We start from the raw sequence: 20,952 nt of genomic DNA, 5'->3' as shown, positions 1-20,952 counted from the left end.
ACTAAACCGTCTGACCAGCCAGTCACAACCATCCTCCTGTATCCTGACCCCTCCCAGCACTGGGGCTCCAGGGCATGTAGCCCTTATGTGGGTGCTAGGGTACCGAACTCGGGACTTCATGTTCAGGCAGCTCTTGTCCACTGCATCAGTAGGACCCAGCCACACCCTTGGAACAAACACCCAACTGTCTGGAACCAGCCCAGATAACTATACTTCGTCCGAGCACCCGGGGGACACTTTATAACAAAGACAAATGACCAGAATAAAGAAATATTTTTATTTTACCTTCTTAGGCATGAAGTTCCAAGGAAATACACATTTGTAGAAATGAAGAAGAATACCAAAATGGGGGATAAAGTTAGAAGTTGCATGGAATCTGCAGAATGGGGTGATTTGGGGCCTTCTCGGTTTGCCAAGACAGGTCTAGCCCGTGTAACAATTGCTGTGGTATCTGTCCGGAAGAGAGTTGTCACCGAATCATGAAGCCCAAACAACTGGAACGTGTGTACAGTACACAAAGCAAAATGGACAACGTTACTATGTAGCACAGCCTAGCTGTTGACATCAGAAGAACTAGTGAGCTAGAGAAATAAAGCCGCAGATGGCACCTCAAACATCCCCAGTCATTGCGGGATTTGTTCATTCGTTTACATATGCATACATTCAGTGGGTATTTATTAAGCACCGACTGTGTGCTAGAAGGCACTGTGTTGAACTCTAGTTAAGGCACATGTTCAGCCCTGAAGGAGTGAGTGCCCAGGGGTCTCCTCCAGTGGACATGCAGAGAGCTGCCTGCGTTCTGGGAAGTTCCGACACTGTTCCTGCTCAAAGCCAAGAGCAGCGTGGACTCAGGCAACCACAGTTCCCACGGGAAAGGTGTCGGCTCCCCTTTCTCTTCACAATGACGTCTTTGTGTCCCGGGACTAGCGTGGCATTGTATTACAGCGGACTCACAAACGGTCGGCAGTTTGCACCCCTCCACGCTTGAGGACACACAAGACATCGGGGCAGAAGTGGCTGCTGTGGCTGCTGACGCTCACCCACGCAGGACTCAGCACTTGCGTGCCCCTGGATCCCCAGGTGTCCCCTCACCAAGGCTGCCCAAATGGGCTGCTAGGCCCTGGGCACATGGTCCCTCAAGGCAGATCCACTTTCCCAGACTGAGATAGAGAGCTTGGGATCTTGTCAGCACCTCCAAGGCCACGTCTTCTCTACAACAGCTGGCATTTTCTTTAGTCAGTTGTGAGCCGGATGAAGAGGTGGAGTCTGCGGACCTTGCTTAGGCAAAGGCCTGACTCACCTTCCACATCACCTGCACTCAACAGTGGCCACAGGCATTGAGCAGAGCAATAAATGCAGCCTGCACCCGGGTTTCTAGCCCCCTCCCCTTCCCCCTGTCTTGGATTTGCGTTCTGGCTAACTTGCTCACAGGGAAGCTAACAAGTCTCATTCCTGACGCCTGGACCCTCCCAGGCAAGGGCAGTTTTGACAATTCTAAGCTGCCATCCTGAGCCCATCCTACCAGGAATGAGTTCCTGGGCCACCTGTTAACAGCAGCCCAAAGCTTTCACTGTGGCCCTGTCGGGGAAGCAAACCAGACCCGGAGGCTGAATTTCCAGACCGAGGTCTTCTACACTGCTTGGTTAATGTGCATAGTAAACGGGTTTTGAAGCCTTGACTGTAAAAACGTTGTGTCTAAAGCGCTAAAAATCAAAGTGTTTTAATATTGATTTATTAACTCTATCTTTACTAGTAGGGTATATAATCACCATGAATTAGATTGTGTAACTGCTCTTGGAATGAAAATGTGTGCAGCTCATCGTGTTTTTCAAAAAGCAAAATTTTAAAGTGACTATGTCCTGATTTGGCTTCTTCTTTTAAAAAAAAATGGATTAAACTTAACATTTTTCACTTAGTGTATTTTCACCGATCATACATAAAAAGTCTAAAGAGTCTATACAAAAATAATCCCCCAGTTTCCATAAAGCGGAAAATGTTCTTTTCTGCATGTGAATTTGTCCATATAAAGAGTGTCTTAGAAAATATAAAAACTATCGCTAAAGTGTCATAGGTGCTGAGCATTCTCTAGGAAAACATACCTTTGTAAATAGAACAACTGCTAGAAATTCTTAATGGAATTCAAGTCCCGGGTGTGCCATAGATACGTCCTGATCAGGGCGACACTCAAGCCCATCTGTCCTCTGAGCCACTTCCAGAAGCTGTCTGTGACATTCGCTGAGTGAGACAGGATGCCCAGGCTTTCAAAAGTCATCGTTGATCTCTGTGGATATCCTCAGGGTGACGCTCTACGGAGAGGGAGGGGAGGGCACCAGAGAGGGAAGCATTCCAGTGTTAGCTATGACATTCTCAGACGCTCTCCTCCCCCTAAGAGGTGACCCCACTATTGCGCCATGCTTGAATTGAGCCCCGAAGGAGTTTCGGCTTTATACATCATTTTGGCCAATGACTCACTCGTTCCCTGCGGTCAAACATGCTAAATTCTTGTCTTTTCAACAACACAAAGTTTTTTACACAGTCATATTTTCGGGGTTTTGGAACTAGTGAGATCTACCTGAACACAGACAGGATTTTGAGATTTGAACAGCAGACAGCACGAACGTGTCCCCGGTTATGACCAGTTAGAGCTGTTTAGAGCTGTAATCTGATCTATCCCGCTTTGGGAACAGGCTAACAAAGTTGTGTAGGACACAAGCCTCGCCCCCAACACACACATTATTAACAGGGAATGTTTTTCAAAATGCAAGAACTTTTCTAAATTTTTACTGATCCTAATCGTCATGGACTCATAGAACGCTTGAGCTGATGCATCCTTACCTGGAAATCCTGGATGAATGTTAGGAAATAGAAAATAAAACCAAAGGCCACGATCCATTCACAGATGGCGCTCACTACGTGATATACATAATCCTAGCAGGAACAGGAAAGAAACAGAGGTTAGCCCAGCGGGGCTCATCCGAAGGAACTCACCCGAAATATGAGAGAATCAGGACCGGAGGGAAAAGCTGCCCAGAGAACATAAACTGTGACCGCGAGGAAATGCCAGGAGCAAAGACTCGCGGGGAGAGCTCAGAGACCAACCCGGGGCTGATGCGAACGCGCAAAGGTGCCCAAAATTCTGGACGGCTCTCGCTTCTTGTTTGAAGACTCAATGTGCGTGACTTCAAAATTAGGTAGATTAAGGGCCACAGAACAGCTGAGACCTCGAAGCAACTGAGCTCCAGTAAAAATTAGAGCTTGATTTGATTTGGTTGCCCTTCCCTGGGGAACCCCATAGTTGAAGGGCACAAGGAAGCGTCTTGTGGGCGCTCCCAGAGATGGCCCAAGAATGAGTACGTGCATGCTTTCAGACGGGATCAGGTCAGCCCGGCATCTCACGGGGTTTTTGGGTCTCTCTGCTCCTGTAGGTGTTAATTGTGCAAACACTTCTGCTCAGCACCCTAAGAAAATGCAGCTGCACAGCAAACGCCAGCAGCAAGACACCCATGGAACCCAGCTGTGCTTGGAGGTGAGGGATAATGAACCAAACAGTTGAGATACAGAAGGTCAAAGCTCATGGTTCCTCAACTCATCCCATTTCTTTGGATTCTTTACTTCAATTTATTATTTACTTTTTATTTTTATTATTTATTTTATTTATATAATTATTATATTTATTATTTTATTTTACTTTTTATTTTACTTCAGTTTATTATTTGTAATCTTTTTATTTTTTGTATTGTTGGGGGTTGAACCCTGGGTGTGTATTTCCCATGTCTGTGTGGGTGTGTATTGTATGATCATCTGCTTTTTTTTCCCTGCTGTATGATCACTTAAAAGCACTCTTCAATTCTATGGTTTTTTTTTTTTTTTTTGCCTTCATCTGCATTCTGACCAACTCACACGCCAACCCTGTCGACACTTGGTTTGAGGCCTGTGATGTCAGATAAACAAGTCAGTTCTAGGGCAGCAGCTCTTTGGCTTTCTTCGCACCCACAGAGATTTAACATGTGTGTGTCTCACTGCAGTACATGCCTCTACAGATGTTCACATCCGTGCACGGTTTTTACCCCAGGTCACAAGTGAGATGGCTCTGGCCTGATTAGAGGCGGAAAACAGTGGCCACTAATACTTGGTACCAGCAGCAGGAGTCATGCCCTATCCCAAATCACCCCCGGACAAAAAAGATGGCTTAAAAAAGCAGAGGGCAAGGCGTTAGAGGGATGGTTCAGTTGGTAAGAGCCCCGGCTGCTCTTGCAGAGGACTGGGGTTTGTTCCCAGCACTTGCATGGTGGCTCACATCTGTCTGTAACTCCAGCCCCAGAGGATCCCAAGCCCCTTCTGCCTCCAAGGGGGAGCACCAGGCATGAGCATGGTGTGTATTCATACGTGAAGGCAAAACACACATAAACAGTTACTTAAAATTTTTAAGCAGACAGCAAGATCAGCTCCCAGGGAAAAGGCATCTTGGCCAAGCCTAATGACCCGAGTTTGGTCTTTTGAGTTCACATAATGGAAGTAGAGAACTGATTTTAGACAGCTATGCTATAGGGTGTGTGTGTGCGCGCGCATGTGTATCAATGTGTGTGTATCAGTGTGTGTCTGTGTGTGTGGATCAGTGTGTGTGTATCAGTGTGTGTGTGTGTGCGTGCATCAGTGTGTGTGTGTGCGTGCATCAGTGTGTGTGAGTGCATCAGTGTGTGTGAATGCATCAGTGTGTGTGCATGTATCAGTGTGTGTGTATCAGTGTGTGTGCATCAGTGTGTGCGTGTATCAGTGTGTGCGTGTATCAGTGTGTGTGTGTGCGCGCGTGCATCAGTGTGTGTGTGTGTCAGTGTGTGTGTGTGTGTGTATCAGTGCGTGTGCGTATCAGTGTGTGTGTGTGTGTGTGTTAAACAAAAATGGTGAGGCCATATGATACTAAGAAGGTACCAGACCAGAGTCCCAATTTCTCCACTTTATGTGTAAATGTAGGCTAAGCTGCATGAATGACAAAGAGCTGTATAATTCTTCCCCTCCTCTCCCCCATCAAGTAAGCCCCAGTATATAGGGAAAGATCGGACACACTCTGTGGAAGTTGAGGGCAGTGCCTAACTGTGACTCTACCCAGGCAATTGATTTAAAGGTTCTCACTGCAGCCACTGACACTGGAAGCAGAAGGCAATATCTGGGTGGCACAGTGAAGAGAAAACCAGTCACTGCCTTTATGCTATTTTTTAAGGCTCTACAAGGTCTCCCTATGTAGCCCAGGCTGGTCCTAAAGTCATGCTCCTTCTGCCTCAGTCTTTAGAGTCCGGGCATCGCAAGCAGGAGCCACCCATCCTGCCTTCCTCCTTTTCACACTTTCAGATAGAAAATGGAAGAAACTAACAAATTTCCTAAGGGCATGCTCATTGAGCCCAGCTGAGCCATTGATTGCATCTGATTGGCGGTGGAACGCTGCCACCTAGTGGCTGCATATTGAAGTACACCCGGAGTTGCTCAACTGTCATGATGTCCTCCAGTGTGTGTGCCTGTGTGTACGCGTGCAGGTGTGCATGTGCACGTATGAACGCACACTGGTCTCTACCACTGAGCTTCTTCCCCACCCAGAGTAGTTCTGGAGTCCTTACCCTAGGCTGTAGACCGGCAGGTGCCTTGGACTCAAGAAGTACAAAATGGCCAATCGCTCCTGTTCCTATGTTTGCTTCCGTACTGTCTTTTGGAGCTAATTTTCACACGCACACAGTAAATTGATTCCAAGTCACGCTGACTCAGCGTTTTCCAGCCCATTCTAAGAAAGGACAGGGACTCTTCCTAGGACTCACCAGCCGCAGGCTCACAGACCCAGGCTCAGCAACCGTACCAAGGATAAGTGGTTTACCTTTTCTTTTGGATTCCATTCCAGCTTGGTTATAGAAATTAGCGAAGCACAGGCAATCACTTGAAAAGGAGGAGATGGTTAAGGAAACGGCAGAAGAAAACAGGTCCTTTACTATTAACTATTTACTATTAACTACTAATGATCTATTAACACAATCATCACACAACATTTAAATATAATATTTCTACAATTGAATCAACTATATGAATTTCTTGTCATCTCAGACCCTCAATCCCGACAGTAGCTAAGTTACAACCAAGTTGCAGAAACACTCGCATGGCAAGCTCAGGGCCCTTGGGTTCAGTCCCCAGTTCCACAAAAAAAATACACAAATCAATAAATTATAGCATGGAAATGTAGTTATTCCTTAGCAATACTTTTTTGGGTCCTGGGGTGGTTTGACCCCCATAGGCGTGATAGATTTGAATGCTTAGTCACCAGGGAATGGAACTCTCTGATAGTATTAGAAAGAGTAGGAGGTGTGGCCTTGCTGGAGGAAGTGTGTCACTGGGGTGGGCTTTGAGGTTTTCAAAAGCTCACACCTAGCCAAATGTATTTCTCTCTTTCAGCCTGTCAATCAGGATATAACTCCTATATCTGTGCCAATTCCAGCACTGGGTCTGCAAGCCGCCACGCTCTCTGCCGTGATGAGGTGACAGCTTTCGTGAAAAGGAACATTCTACATACAAGAATAAGCTGTCAAGGGGCTGGAAAGATGGCTCAGTGGTTAAAAGCACTGGCCTCTCTCCAGAGAACCCAAGTTCCAATTTCTCGAACCCATATGCATAAGCGGAAAACCAGTTCCTAGGGCTCTGGCGCCTTCTTCTGGCTTCTGTGGGCAGCACATAAACTTGGTGCACAGACAAACATGCAAAACACCCATACCCACAAAGTAATAATTTTTTTTAAAAAAAGCTATTTTTCAAATTCAAATTACTACCTTTAAGAAACAGACTTTTGGAAAAAAGTGGGGCCCCTTCCTCTCTATCCTGAATTTTAGAGTCAAGAGGTTCCGCTTAAGTCAGGCTTTGGGGAGAAATGTTAAGCCCCTTACGGTCCCATATGATTCCAGCCACAGAGCCCCTGCCTTCCTTAGGCACTGCTACCTCACAAGGACAGGGGTTGACGTTGGAAGGCAAAGGAAAAAAGCTATGGGGAGAAAGAAGGCTCTAGAAAGTCTATTTTTAAAAATACAGGGAAGCAACTCCAAGTGCTGAGCCAAAGCCACAGTTTGTGCCTCTGCATTTTAGAGCCGACTCGTCTTTTCTTGGTCCCTCCCTTCGCATTCGGCAAAGCCTAACAATCTCCATCGCTCAGAATAAAAGCAGCCGAGAGCAGAGATGTTTCTTGATAATCTAATGGCCACATTTCTGTTTCTACCAGTTTTAATGTCTACGAATTATCTTATTTATTTACTCCTTACTTCCATCTTCCTTGCACCAGATACCACGCTGTCTGTCGGGGGGTAGATGGGACCACACTGTCTGGGGGTAGATGGGACCACGCTGTTTGGGGGTAGATGAGACCATGCTGTCTGGGGTAGATGGAACCACGCTGTCTGGGGGTAGATGGGACCACGCTGTCTGGGGTAGATGGGACCACGCTGTCTGTCTGCCAGTAGATGGGACCACGCTGTCTGTCTGCCGGTAGATGGGACCACGCTGTCTGGGGGTAGATGGGACCACGCTGTCTGTCTGCCGGTAGATGGGACCACGCTGTCTGGGGGTAGATGGGACCACGCTGTCTGGGGGTAGATGGGACCACGCTGTCTGGGGTAGATGGGACCACGCTGTCTGGGGGTAGATGGGACTACGCTCTCTGTCTGGGGTAGATGGGACTACGCTGTCTGTCTGGGGTAGATGGGACCACGCTGTCTGTCTGGGGGTAGATGGGACCACACTGTCTGTCTGGGGTAGATGGGACCACACTGTCTGGGGTAGATGGGACCACGCTGTCTGGGGGTAGATGGGACCACGCTGTCTGGGGTAGATGGGACCACGCTGTCTGGGGGTAGATGGGACTACGCTCTCTGTCTGGGGTAGATGGGACCACGCTGTCTGTCTGGGGGTAGATGGGACCACACTGTCTGTCTGGGGTAGATGGGACCACACTGTCTGGGGTAGATGGGACCACGCTGTTTGTGGGTAGATGAGACCATGCTGTCTGTCTGGGGGTAGATGGGACCACACTGTCTGGGGGTAGATGGGACCACGCTGTCTGGGGGTAGATGGGACCACGCTGTCTGTCTGGGGGTAGATGGGACCACGCTGTCTGGGGGTAGATGGGACCACGCTGTCTGGGGGTAGATGGGACCATGCTGTTTGGGGGTAGATGAGACCATGCTGTCTGTCTGGTGGCAGATGGGATCACGCTGTTGGCCTGGGGGTGGATGGGACCACGCTGTCTGTCTCAGGGTAGCTGAGGAATTCAGTTAAATAGACTTAGTCTCAACACTCCGAGATATTAAATTCCCGTTCGACAAAGCCCAGAGAACTCGGAGTGCTAGAGACAAGGGAATGACAATGACTCAGAAGAAAAACACGAGCAAACAAACCATTAATTCAGTACGCACTGGCATTTGGGGCACTGTGGGGAATTCATCACAGAGCTCGGCTTCATCTGCGTTATTTCTTTGAAGGCCTCTCTATGGTAGCCATGCCCTCACAGAGCTAGAATGTCCTAGTTGCTAGTAGTCATGTTTTTAAAAACCAAAAAGAGCTGGGCAGTGGTGGCGCACGCCTTTAATCCCAGCACTCCGGAGACAGAGGCAGGCGGATCTCTGAGTTACAGGCCCACCCGGTCTACAAAGTGAGTTCCAGGATAGTCAGGACTGTTACACAGAGAAACTTGTCTCTAAAAAATCATAATAACAATAAATAATAATAAAATAAATAAATGAGCTGGGTGGTGGTGGTGCACGCCTTTAATCCCAGCACTTGGGAGGCAGACGGATCTGTGAGTTCGAGACCAGCCTGGTCTACAAGAGCTAGTTCCAGGACAGGCTCCAAAGCTACAGAAAAACCCTGTCTCAAAAAACCAAAATAAATAAATAAATAAATAAAGGCAATCAATCTTAATAGTGTATCTTATTTTATCCAATTTACTAATATAATGCTATCATCATCATCATCATCATCATCATCATAATATATTATTTAGTGTTGGGTTTGTTTTGTTTTTCGAGACAGAGTTTGTCTGTGAAACAGTCCTTGCTGTCCTGGAACTCGCTCTGTAGACCAGGCTGGCCTGGAATTCACTGAGATCCACCTGCCTCTGTCTCCCAAGTGCTGGGATTAAAGGTGTGCGCCACCACTGCCTGGCTTACTGTTATTTTTTATACTAGTAAGTAGCATATATCTTATTAAATACTAATGGTGATGGAAGAGAAGTCATGGCTCACTGTCAAGGGTGCGCTGTTCTTGCAGAGGACGTGGGTTTGGTTCCCAGCACACACAGCTGGGCAGCTGACTATAAACCTCAGCTCCAGGGCATTTGATGCCCTTTCTGATCTCTGTGGGCACCTGTACACATGCACATATAATTTAAATAATAATATAAATCAAATATTGGTGATGGTATAATTTTAATGTGTAATAATTCAGAATTATCAGAATTAAGTTGGGTGTAGTACCTCCTGTCAGTAACCCCAACACTTGGGAGGCTAAGACAAGAGAAATGAAAAGTTTGAAGCCAGTCTGAGCTACATAATGAGTTTAAGTACACTCACAATCCCCCCACCAAAAACAACAACAACAACCAACCACCAAAACAGCAAAAGGAGAAGGAAAGGGAACTAATGTTGTCATCTAAACTACACTTCTTCTTCTTACCAAGTCTTTGAAATGAGTGTGTATTTTACATTTATGAAAGACCTCCATTTGGGCTAGCCACATTTCAACTATGCAAAAAGTCAGGCAGTTACTGTGATGGACCAATAGTCCAGTTCTAGAACAGCCCCTGGGAGGAGCAGAGGCAAAAACAGAGAACAGGAAACCACGGTGCCCAGGGCGGGGGTAAGAGGGTCGGGGTGGGGTGGGGGGGGTTACAATGATCACATGTCTCAAGAACCGGGTGAAGCTTTGCTCTCTTCCTTTCTTTTCCACTCCCCCTTTCTTTCTTTTTATTTCTCTTTTTTTCTTTCTTCTTCTTTCTTCTTTCTTTCTGTCTGCCTGTCTTTCTTATTAATTAACTAATTTATTTATTTTTGAGACAGGGTCTTATTATGTAATTCTGGCTATCCTGGAACTCACTCTGTCAAACAGGTTGGTCTTGAATTCATGGAGATCCACCTGCCTCTGTCTCTCAAGTGCTGGAATTAAAGGCACGTGCCACCACCACCAGGCCCTTTTCTTTCTCTTTCTTCTTTTCTTCCTTTCCCTCTCTCTTTTCTTTCTTTCTTTTGTTCTTTCTTTTTCTGAGTCAGGTTTGGGCTATTACCATCATGACTGACTTCTGTGAAGTTTTTGGAAGCTTTACAAATCGGGGCAAGATAAGCCAATAAGCAGGAGAAATTTAGAAGCCTGGAATGAAATGAAAGGCCTCCTAGCTGGGCATGGAGGCTGGCACATGACTTTAGTCCCAGCACCTGGGAGGCAGAAACAGGTGGATTGCCATGAGTTTGAGGCCAGCCTGGTCTACAGAGCGAATTCCAGGACCAGCTGAGGAAAATTTGCCTCTAGAAGTTGTAAACAAACAAACAAAAAACCTGTTTACAATGCTACAAACATCCCTTACTTACACATTTTACAGTCAACACAAGCTAAAGATTTATGGAAATCTCTTCTGAAAGTCCGAACATCTTCAAACTGTAAACAGGAGAAGCTGAAGGTGCTGTCTTAGGAGTGAAGGCTGCAGTGTGCTAGTACACGGCTCAGTGTCTGTCGGGGCTTAGCTCCTCCTTGACTGAAAATTCCATAATTATTTCCCCAAGACTAGGAGAAGGAACCCAGCTAGGTGGCGCATGCTTTTAATCCCAGCGTGTGCCTTCAATCCCAGCACTCGGGAGGCTGAGATGCAAAGGGTTGCTGCAAGCTCATGACCAGCCTGAGCTACAGAGTAAGCTTCTGTCTCAAAACATTACAGAAAACAAAAGCAAAATTGCATACTTGGGCTATCTGGTGTTAATATCTATTTTAGGAGAGAAACGGGGAGCTCAGAGTTTAGGGTCCCACAGCTCGCTTTTTTGGTCAGTTGACGGGTTTGTAATGTAGCAGTAAGGTTGCTGAAAAATATAGAACACTTCGCGAATTTGCGTGTCATCCTAGGGCAGGGGCCATGCTAATCTTCTCTGTGTCAACCCAGTCTTACTGTGTGTGCTGCCGAAGCCAGCACGAAGCTGAGCCTTTAAAGGACAAGATGTGTCCCAGAGCTTGGCCACTACACACCACGACCTGGCCTACATCGCTTACAAAAAAGAAACCCTCCCTTTTCTTTTCTGCAATCTGACACAAGATCAAAAGATGGAGAACTTTCCACCTTTGGAATATGGTATAGCTTTTATTTTCTTGGTTTAAATACTTCATTAAAGAAAGCAAGGGAATCGGGTGTGATCATACACACCTGTAATCCCAGCACTTGGCAGGCTGAAACAGACTAAGCAGAGGGAGTTACATAAGGAGACCCTGTCTCAAGCAAGCAAATAAACAAATAAAACACACACAGGAGAGAAAGAGAGAGAGAGATTCCATTTTCTTTGTGAAAAATAGATTATTCGTTGATACAATCCATCCCTACACAGTTCTCCCACCTTCCCCTCTTCCCCTCTCCTCTCCCCTAGATCTATTCCCCTTCCACTTCCCCTCAGAAGAGAGCAGGCCTCCAGGAGACAAACCAGCAAACCAACAAAACAAAATATAGTAAGGCAAGGTCAAAAGCCCTCACATGGAGTCTAGACCAGGAGGGAAGGGGGCTTTCTTAGGACACCAGTCCCATGAACCCAGGCTGATCCTCCTGCCTAGGCCTGTCAAGAGCCAGACCTATAAGCACGTACCACCATGCCCAGCTTTCATTTCCTGTAGATCAGAATATATAAGCATGATTAAATACTCATCTCCTTTTTTTCTCATTGCTTAAATAGAAAAAGAAGTGAATTTCATATTGAAAACAAGAGCGGCAACTACAGAAAGGTTAAGTGTCTCTTGGTTGACTTAGTCACGAGTGATAAGAGTTTATTTAAGAGGAAACTCCCTGAGTACAGCTGAGCTGGTCAAACTGCCGCATCCCCAGCGGGCAACGCGTCTGGACTGTGGGGATGTCGCAAAGCTACTTCTTTAAATGCAATGCCAATATTTGATGTCTTTAACCAAGCACTTCAAAAAATTAAGTATTTTCATGTGGCTTGTGAAACCGACTGGTGGGAAGGAAATGCCAACAGGCTCGAGAGTACCTTGCTTTTTTTCTATTCCCATTCACTCCTTCCCCCCAAAGCCTGTTTGGATCTAATTCTTCCGTAGCACTGTACACTTTTCTCCTATTTCCTCTGAAGAGGATGGACACTTGACAAGGGAAAACTCCTTAGTGCTTTAGAAACAACAGCGTAGAGGGAACATCAGACTTGCTGGGGCAAAGATGCTTTGCTTTAGCTGAACTGCAGTCTGGATCCTAAACCTTCTCCTGGACCCATATGTGCCCGTCAAAATAAGGAACAACTTAAGTGGGACATAAATTTAGAATATAAACTCAATTTAACCACCCCTGATTAAGGTTAGTGTGGTGGGCTGAATCAGAATGGCCCCCCAAAGGCTCATATACGCTAATGTTTGGGTCTCAGTTGGTGGAACTGTTTGGGAAGAATTCAGAGGCGTGGTCTTGTTGAAAATGCGTCACTAGGGGTGGGCTCTGAAGTTCCAAAGGTCTTTGCCATTCTCAGTTACTTCCCTTTGCCTCATGAGTGTAGATCAAGATGTAAGTCCTTAGCTACCGCTCTGGTACCATATGGGCCTGACCGCCTGCCTGCCATCATGGTCCCCTCCCCCCCTGCCCCATGATGTCATGGACTTCAACCCTCTGCAACAGTAAGCACCAAATAAACTCTCTGCTCAATAAGTTGCCTTGGTCATGGTGTCTTTCACAGCAACAGAAACAAAGTAACTAAGACAGATAGAAAGTGTCTCCATCCCAGCCCCCAAAGGTTCAAGCATCTGTGGGGGACTTGGTCCCAGCAGGTGGCACAATCAGGTAGAGATTCTAGAAATTTTAAGAGGTAGGACCTATCTGGAAGAAGCAGATCACTGAAGTCAGTCCTTGGACCAGGGCTTGGGGAGGCATGTCCCAGACCCCTTCCCCCACCCCCTCCTCCCATCCCTGCCTCTCTTCCTCCCCTTCTCCCCCTTCTTCCCCTGCTTTCTCTTTCCTGTTCATAAGGAAGTGAAGAAATTCTGTGCCCACATGCCCCAATTGTCACAGTGTTCTGCAAGAGCTCATGGGTCCAAGCAACCATGGCCTGAAGTCTCAGAGACGGTGGATGGAGTCTAGTAACCCATCTCCACCCAACTGATACAATCTCTCTGGTTAGAGTCGACTCCCTCCGTCCCATGCATCCCCCAGGATATTTGATTGCCCTGATTGTGTCTTGTACAAGAATCCCACCGAGGAAGTTTAGCTACCTCAGGTCTCCTTGGTTCTCTCCTACCCAGTGACCCCAAGTTGCTTCCTGGCTCTAGACTCCTACTTAGCTGGTCTTGGCAGGCTGGGGAGGGAGTGGGCGTGACTTATCTCTTAAAGAGGCAGGACAGACCATTACATCCGCGTACTCAGTGAGTCTCTCTCCCTACTGCATGACACACCCCCACCCCCACCCCCCCCACCCCCGCTTAGAGCAGCCCCTCTAGAACAGACCGCATTTTTCCAGTTGACACGTGGAAAGGATACTGGGGATGACAGCTATACAGGAAATGGCAGAGATGACCATGCGGACATGGCACGTGGTGTGACTGTTCCACTGGGGACACGATTTGTAGGAGATGACCGATTGCAGGAATGTGTAAACCACACCGCAGACGAAAGCCAGGAGGGCGCCGGCGTCGTGGACCACGGGCATAGCTAACTCCTGCAGAGATCGTGAGTGGGTTCTTACTCCGTGGGGGAGGTGCTAACCAGAGGCCACCAGCAGCTCATTCACGCGCTCCGGGAGGCTCCAAGCCAGCGATTCTCAACCTTCCTAATGCTGAGACCCTTTAACACCATTCCTCGCGTTGTGGTGCCCCCCTCCCCAACCATAAAATCCTTTTCGCTGCCATTTCATAACTGTAGTTTTGCTGCTGTTATGAACTGTAATGTAAATATCTGGTGTGCAGGATATCTGACAGGCAACCCCCGTGAAAGGGTCATTTGACCGCCCCAAAGGGGTCGCGTCCCCCAGGTGAGAACTACGGCAGAGAAAAGCCTCCCACTGCTGATGAACCCACTCCCACCACCATTACTCCCGTACAAATGAGAAAGGAAAAAGAGCATCCACCCTGGAGGAGAGCTGGGATGGGCCTTAGAGCCTGGTCTTCTAAATTAAGTCATAACTCCACCATAAGACTATGACCTTAAGATAATGAGAGCCTCCATCTTGGTCTGCCATCAGTTCTGCTTTGTATGCTCACAGTGACGACTACAGGAGAGTATCTCCTATAAAACACTGCATTTGGAGCAGGGCAGTAGTGGCGCACGGCTTTAATCCCAGCACCCGGGAGGCAGAGGCAGGCAGATCTCTGGGAGTTCAGGGCCAGCCTGGTCTACAGTGTGAGTTCCAGGACAGCCATGGCTACAGAGAAACCCTGTTTAGGAAAAAAAAAAGTGCACTTTTGCATTTAGAAGCCAGGTGAGGCAGCTCAAGCCTGTAATTTCAATACTTAGGAAACTGAGGCAGGTGAGTTACTGTGAGTACCAGTACAATTGCATTCGTATTCTACAATGTGCTGTGTTATTTTCTATAACTAGGATATCTAACATGGGCATACAGATATAATTCTGTATATAAAGTAAGGGACAGTCTATGTTTTAAAATATGTATGCCCCTTTAAATGTGGGTGTACGTACAGAATTCAGAAAAATAGCCAATGAATAATACAGAGAAAAGTACTTAAGATGAAAATTCTATATTATGTATATTTTACCATAGTTTTAAAAGATGTCCTTAAAGAATTGAGAGAAACAAATCCCTTTCACGGCTTGAGTGGGAAGCAAGTTTGCGTGAGGGCAAAATAGAAACCAAGGCCCCTTGTGCTAATGAGTCACTTTCAGGAGTGGTCGGAATTCGGGTACTTTCCGCATTCATAGACATCCTGAATTTGAACCCATTTTCTCCTCTGGCTGTGAGAACATTTCCTTCCTCTGTCCTGGCCATCTTGACACGTCCTTCTGGAGCTAAATCTGCAAGCTTCGTGCTTGTCCTGCCATGATCATATCGAAAGGCTCCAGACTCGGCAGGTGTTGCATCTCTGATGGGTCTTCTTCACAATGGTATATGTACTCTGTCACTAAAGGGGTCTTAACTGAGGTGTGGGGGTACACACCCATTATCACTCAGGAAGCCGAGGAAGGGGGATCAAGTGTTCATGGCCAGTCTGGCTTACATAGTGAGATTTCATCTCAAAAATCACTTCTCTCTCCTCTCTCTCTCTCTCTCTCTCTCTCTCTCTCTCTCTCTCTCTCTTTCTCTCTCTCACACACAGAACTTCATGTATTCCAGGCTGGCCTCAGACTCCTTATGTAGCTGAGGACCTTGAATCCCCTTGCCTCTACCTCCTAAATACAATAGGTAGACTTGCACCATCCCCAGAATTAAAGGGTGTTGGGGATTAAATCCAGGCCCTCGTGCATGCTAAGCAAGCTTTCTGTCAACTGAACCATACCCCCAGGCTCCTGTCTTTAGAAAGGGATGGTTCGTAGGTCAGATATGGATTTTGGGCAGATAAGGTGGAAAACTGGCATGCCTCGGACTCAGAAGCTTTTGCAAGTTTCAAGACCATGAAGCACAGAAAACACCAGAATACTGAGGGGTTAAACTTTGGGTATTTTCTTTTTGCCATAATGAACACCTCAGTTTAAAAAAAAAAAGATTAGTTTTAAGGTATAAATAATAATTGTATTTATCCATGATTTTTATGAAAGTTTTGTGTATGTTTATAATGTAAACTGGGCAAGATAAGCTCTGTCTCTGGAGTGAGCGTGTGCTGCCATGTCTGGCTTGTTTTCGTTTGTTTGCTGATTGAGACAGGTTCTTGTTTGTAGCTGAGGCTGGCTTCCAACCCATGATCCTCCTCCCTCAGCCTTTTGAGTGCTAGAATTACAGGTGTGTGCCACCACACGAGGCTTATGGTGTGTGTGTTCATGTGGGCCATGGTGCGTGATCCAGACAACTTTGAAAGTCAGTTTTCTCCCTCTATGGTGGATTTTGGGGGCTGAGTTCAGGCCTCACAGCAAGGCAAAGGCTGACATCTGATGAGCCATCTCAATGCCCTGATTTACAGCTCTTAATTGGCTGTTTTTCCAGTTCTTCACTTTAACCACTTGGCTGTGACTACACAAGCATTGGATTTTCTCTTTGTTCTGGAATCAGCCACTCTTTTTGTTTTGGTTTGGTTTGGTTTTTGGTTTTTTGAGACAGGGTTTCTCTGTGTAGCCCTGGTTGTCCTGAAACTCACTCTGTAGCCCAGGCTGGCCTCGAACTCAGATCCGCCTGCCTCTGCCTCCCAAGTGCTGGGATTAAAGACTTGTGCCACCACTGTTGGGCTTCAGCCACCCTTCTAGTCCATAAAATAAACAGTAAAATAAAATTTATTTATAAAAATAAAAAGTAAGTGCTCCCTTGCTTCAGCTTCTTTAGAGTCCACCTATGAGGAAGATTGTGTGATAGTTGTCTTTTTTGCATCTGGCTTATTTCATTTTGTGTGGGGTGTTGCTCATGTATGTGAGTGTGTGTGTGTGTGTGTGTGTGTGTGTGTGTGTGTATGTGTGTGTTCATGCGTCCACGCGAAAAGCAGAGGTCAACCTCGGGCGTCGTTGCTCAGAAGCCCCCACCTTGTTTGAACAGGGTCCCTCACTGACCTGTAATTCACTAATTGTGTTAAGCCAACTGACCAGGGATCTGCCTGTCTCTGTGTCCCCAGTGCTGGTGTCACCTGAGTTACGTGGGCTCTGTGCACTTTATCAGTAGACAGAGCAATCTCCCAGCCCCTGGCTCATTTCACTTAACATGCTGTCTCATGTTATCACCTCACAGGACGGAATTCTGTGCAGAAAATGAAGCCCTGGTAGAAATAAATGAGGCAAGCACAAGGCAGGTAACCTGCCCACCTGGTGAGGGAAGCAAAGCTGTGGCCATCTCAGGAAGATTTAAATGATCAAACTCCGGAGCCTCCTCCACTCTCCCTTGGTCTCATAGTTCGAATTCTTCTCCAGGTCCACGGCTTGTAGCAAGCTAAAAATGCGCCACAGACCCTCAAACAAGGACGCTGTGTGGAAAGGCTTAGGTGTGCACTGACAGAGCAAACAGTGGACGCCCACGGAAGTCGTCAAGCTCCCACGTCTAGGATTTTTGTAAGGACTTAATTCACGGAAGCTTTAAAGCGAGTTTAGGAGAAAATCCATTATCTATCCATAATATTTTCTTCACAAAGTCTGTCCTTTGTGATTTTACACCCTATAATGCTATTCAGAGGAGGACGTGGTATTATTATAGCATAGTATATCAAAGCATATTCTATCATATTATCAAAGCACACCTTCCTCCCGCTGAGCTGTTCATATATACTCACTGATAATGCTCATCACTCTAAGGTCCCCTCTGCCTGTTAGCCTGCTGTAAACTGTGCAGTCCCCTTTCACCAACCAAGGATTGGTTCGAAGAACGCTTACCCATCCCCGCCCTGTGGGACATCCTGAATATGTAGTCCTGTATAAGAAAGGTGACCTTTCACCCTAACTGTTGGCAAACAGTCCTGAGTTTCCTGCAGTGCTTTATCATGAGCTCCCCACCCCCAATGCTAACAGAGGGCGCCTCGCTTGATGGGTGCAGAGACAGTGAGTCTGTGGGGCTCATGAGATGCAGGTCAGGCTGAGGCCACTCCAACCACGCTCCAGCTCCATGCAGGAGTAGACACTAGAGCATGGATGGACAGCAGGTGATGTAGGAAGTTTTGTGCTTATTCCTGTGTACGGCACATCCTGGAGCAGCCCACTAGAGGGAAACCTGCTGCTTTTTGTAAAAACAAGCATCATACAAGGTCATTGCTGGTGGGGAGAAGGTTAGAGATTCCCCTGGGCAGAATCTAAGGCCTCCTGTAGAAACCCATCCTGCTCTCCCGTGGAGACAACAGAGGGCAAGACCATCATCACAGTGGCTGTGACTACGACAGCCACCGAGTCCAGACGGCTGACTACTGTACACTGATTCTCTCTGGTCCAATCCTTGTAACCGTCTTAAGAGGTGGGGACTGTCAGAAGTATGAACAGGAAGCTTACAGATTTTTCTAAGCTATTAAATAGCTTTTCCATAGACAAATCAAATGCTCTCTTGGAAAAGACTGTGGGATGAGCAGGAATCTACAAATTAAAGAAAAAGTGTGGGTCCTGGGATAGAGGCCGTATTCTGGTTCTGCAAACTAAATTCACTGAATAAACCTGAGCAAATGATTTCACCTCCATAAACCAAATCTTCAACAAAAGAGAGAGGTTAGGAGCTTCTCTTTGAGTAAACGATGGATCATATCCCACAGCAGAGACATAAGCATTGGCTCAGTTGTTTACAAAGCTAAAGTACCACTTGCTTCACACTACATGAATATGAACTGGAGAGCCAGGCGTGGTACTTCATGCCTGCAATCCCTGCACTCAGAAGACTGGGGCAGAAGAACTCAGCATTAGTAGTTTTAAGGTTAAATCTGTGTGTGTGAGTGTGCATGTGTGTGCGTGTGTGTGAGCACGCGTGTGTGCTCACATGCACGTGTGTACACATGATGAAAATGAGGCCTGCCAAAAGTTCCAGACCAAGTTTAGCCATATAGAAGAGGGTAAAGAAGAGTCCTTTTTTTTTTTATGAGGCTGGGGTGGGTGCATACCTTTAAACTCAGTACTTGAGAGGCAGAGGCAGGCGGATCTCTGTGAGTTCGAGGGCAGCCTGGTCTGCGAAATGAATTCCAGGACAGCCAGGGGTGTTACACAGAGATACCGTCTCAAAAACCAAAACCAAACAAACAAACTGAACAAACAAGAAGCAGTGCCGAGCCTGTATCACTACTGGAGGTACACGCTCTCATTGGCTTGCATATATAAACCCTTCTCCCCCAGTTCCCAAGAAAGACTGACGATCATGCTAAAACTCAACCCAATCCTAGCTCTTTGGCCATCTCCCAGCTCTCCCAGCGTTCCTGGCTCTCCCGGCTCTCCCAGCACAGGCTGGTTTTTGAATCCCTGCTTCTCTACTCATGCGTGGGCTCTTCCATGGTCAACCACCCCAAACACTCAGACCATACCTGAAAATTAGCTACAATGCCCATTCCAAAACACCCCACAAATCCAAGAACCAAGGACACCAAGTTGAAGACAGGAGTGCCGAAGTAGCAGGTCTCGTTTTGCTTCTCCACTATTTTATATCTCATGTACATTGTAGCCGCACCTGAGGGAAAAAAGTACAGTCTAGTGAGTTTTAATCCCTGATGATTTTTAATGAAAAACAAGAACATGTGTGAGTCATTTTTTATTTTACACAAAATTTCTTAATTACGGCCGGGAGTGTAACATGAGGCCTTGGGTTTGATTCCCAGAACAGGAAAGAAAGAAAAAAGTCCTGATTGCAACACATTTAGTTCTTCCATTCTCTGACCCACGTGCTGTGTGCGTGTGCGCACACCCACGCCCACACCCCCACACTATCTTAGCTATTTTCATGTAAAGGGCATTGCACTCTGTGCGTTATTCTATGACTTGCTTTTCTCACTTAACAATGGACCGTGAAGCTTCTTTCAAATTACTGCAAAATAAATCTACACTGTCATTTTCAGGAGGCTTCAATATGGCGTGTGAGATCCTGTCTTTATTTTGCTCTTCTCTTATGGATGGAGTTCTACTTTGTTCCCTGGGTTTTCCAGCTACAAACCATACTCCATTAACATTCCTGACTTGTAAATTCGGGGTATGTCTTCAGAGTAGTAGTCTAAGGTTAAAAAAGTAAGTGTGTGTGTGCGTGATTAAAATGCTGAGAAGCAGGTCTCGCTCGCTCTGAGTCTGCCTAGGTGGGAGTGTCGCTGTGTGCGTAACCCTTTTAAATGAACAGTCATCTGAGGCATGAAGATGGGAAACTTTAATTGGTATTTCCTCTTTAGTGGGCGGTGACAGTTTCAGCCTCCTGAAAATTGCCTTTTGGTTTTTTGTGTGTCTTCTGAGAATTGCATGACCATGTTGCATTCATATTTTCCCCCTGGGTTCAAGCTGTAGTGACTTTGACACATTCCGCATGCCAGTCTTCCGTCTACTGCCAATATGAAATGTTTTCTTCTGGGCCGTTTGTGAAGTGTGTAAAATGTGTGGCCCTCACTCTGAGAAGCTGGACTTTGTGTGTATTTACACAGTTAAGGCCACATTGGGCAACCTAGAAGAGACTTTATCTCAAAATTTTAAAACGTTGAAAACAAAGTAAATAAAAAAGCAGACTCGCAAGGGGTGATGGCGCATGGTGAGAGTCCCAGCCTTTCAAAGCCTAACGAAGAATTGCAAGTTCTACGCAACCTCTGGCCTACACAGCAAGTGTAAGTGGGCCCGACCACACAGCAAGGCTTTATCTTGTAGGGGAAAAGCTAAACCTGGACACTTAACCCACTTTTAAAATGAGAATATCTTCATGGCGTGTATTGGGTCGAAAGCCTGAACCTGGTTCGGCAAAGATGCATGAAAAGGCATTGGAACTGACAGGCTCTCTCTTTCTTTCTGCCCCCTTTCTCACCTCCAAACCCAACTGGGAGAGCCCATAAATGGGTGAGCAAGAGAAACTTTCTGCCTAGTTGCACAAATTCTAAAGCGGCCCACCCACTCCTTCCGGAGGGTTCCTGGAGGTCCTCCTGGCCTGCTCTACGGAGGAGAGAGGAGGGAATGTGGGTCACGTCATAGGC

The 20,952-nt window shown here is 46.6% G+C and overlaps 1 protein-coding gene and 1 non-coding gene across 3 annotated transcripts in view; both read right to left on the bottom strand.

Annotated features, from left to right (window-relative positions):
- Positions 1-254: 254 nt before the first annotated feature.
- The window catches only part of Dram1 (DNA damage regulated autophagy modulator 1), a 35,036-nt gene continuing 14,338 nt past the window's right edge, over positions 255-20,952 (bottom strand). The window contains exons 3-8 of one of the 2 annotated variants that reach the window (XR_007228522.3): positions 19,321-19,463; positions 13,730-13,907; positions 5,861-5,919; positions 2,836-2,928; positions 2,100-2,306; positions 255-494 (exon numbers count right to left, since the gene is read on the bottom strand). Coding sequence is in view for 1 of the 2 variants with exons in the window: in XM_048418386.3 (XP_048274343.1) it covers positions 2,262-2,306; positions 2,836-2,928; positions 5,861-5,919; positions 13,730-13,907; positions 19,321-19,463 (518 nt within the window). In the remaining variant the exon portion in view is untranslated. Of the gene's footprint in view, positions 2,307-2,835; positions 2,929-5,860; positions 5,920-13,729; positions 13,908-19,320; positions 19,464-20,952 lie in introns of both variants that reach the window. The other variant, XM_048418386.3, reaches the window with a different exon arrangement.
- On the bottom strand, positions 11,085-11,191 carry LOC125390120 (U6 spliceosomal RNA). Its single transcript, XR_007228655.2, has one exon. It is a non-coding gene; the product is annotated as a U6 spliceosomal RNA (small nuclear RNA).

This window comes from Myodes glareolus, chromosome 26 (assembly GCF_982192425.1).
Source record: "Myodes glareolus chromosome 26, mMyoGla1.1, whole genome shotgun sequence".
Classification (NCBI taxonomy): domain Eukaryota; kingdom Metazoa; phylum Chordata; class Mammalia; order Rodentia; family Cricetidae; genus Myodes; species Myodes glareolus.
This window is presented reverse-complemented; position numbering and strand designations above follow the sequence as displayed.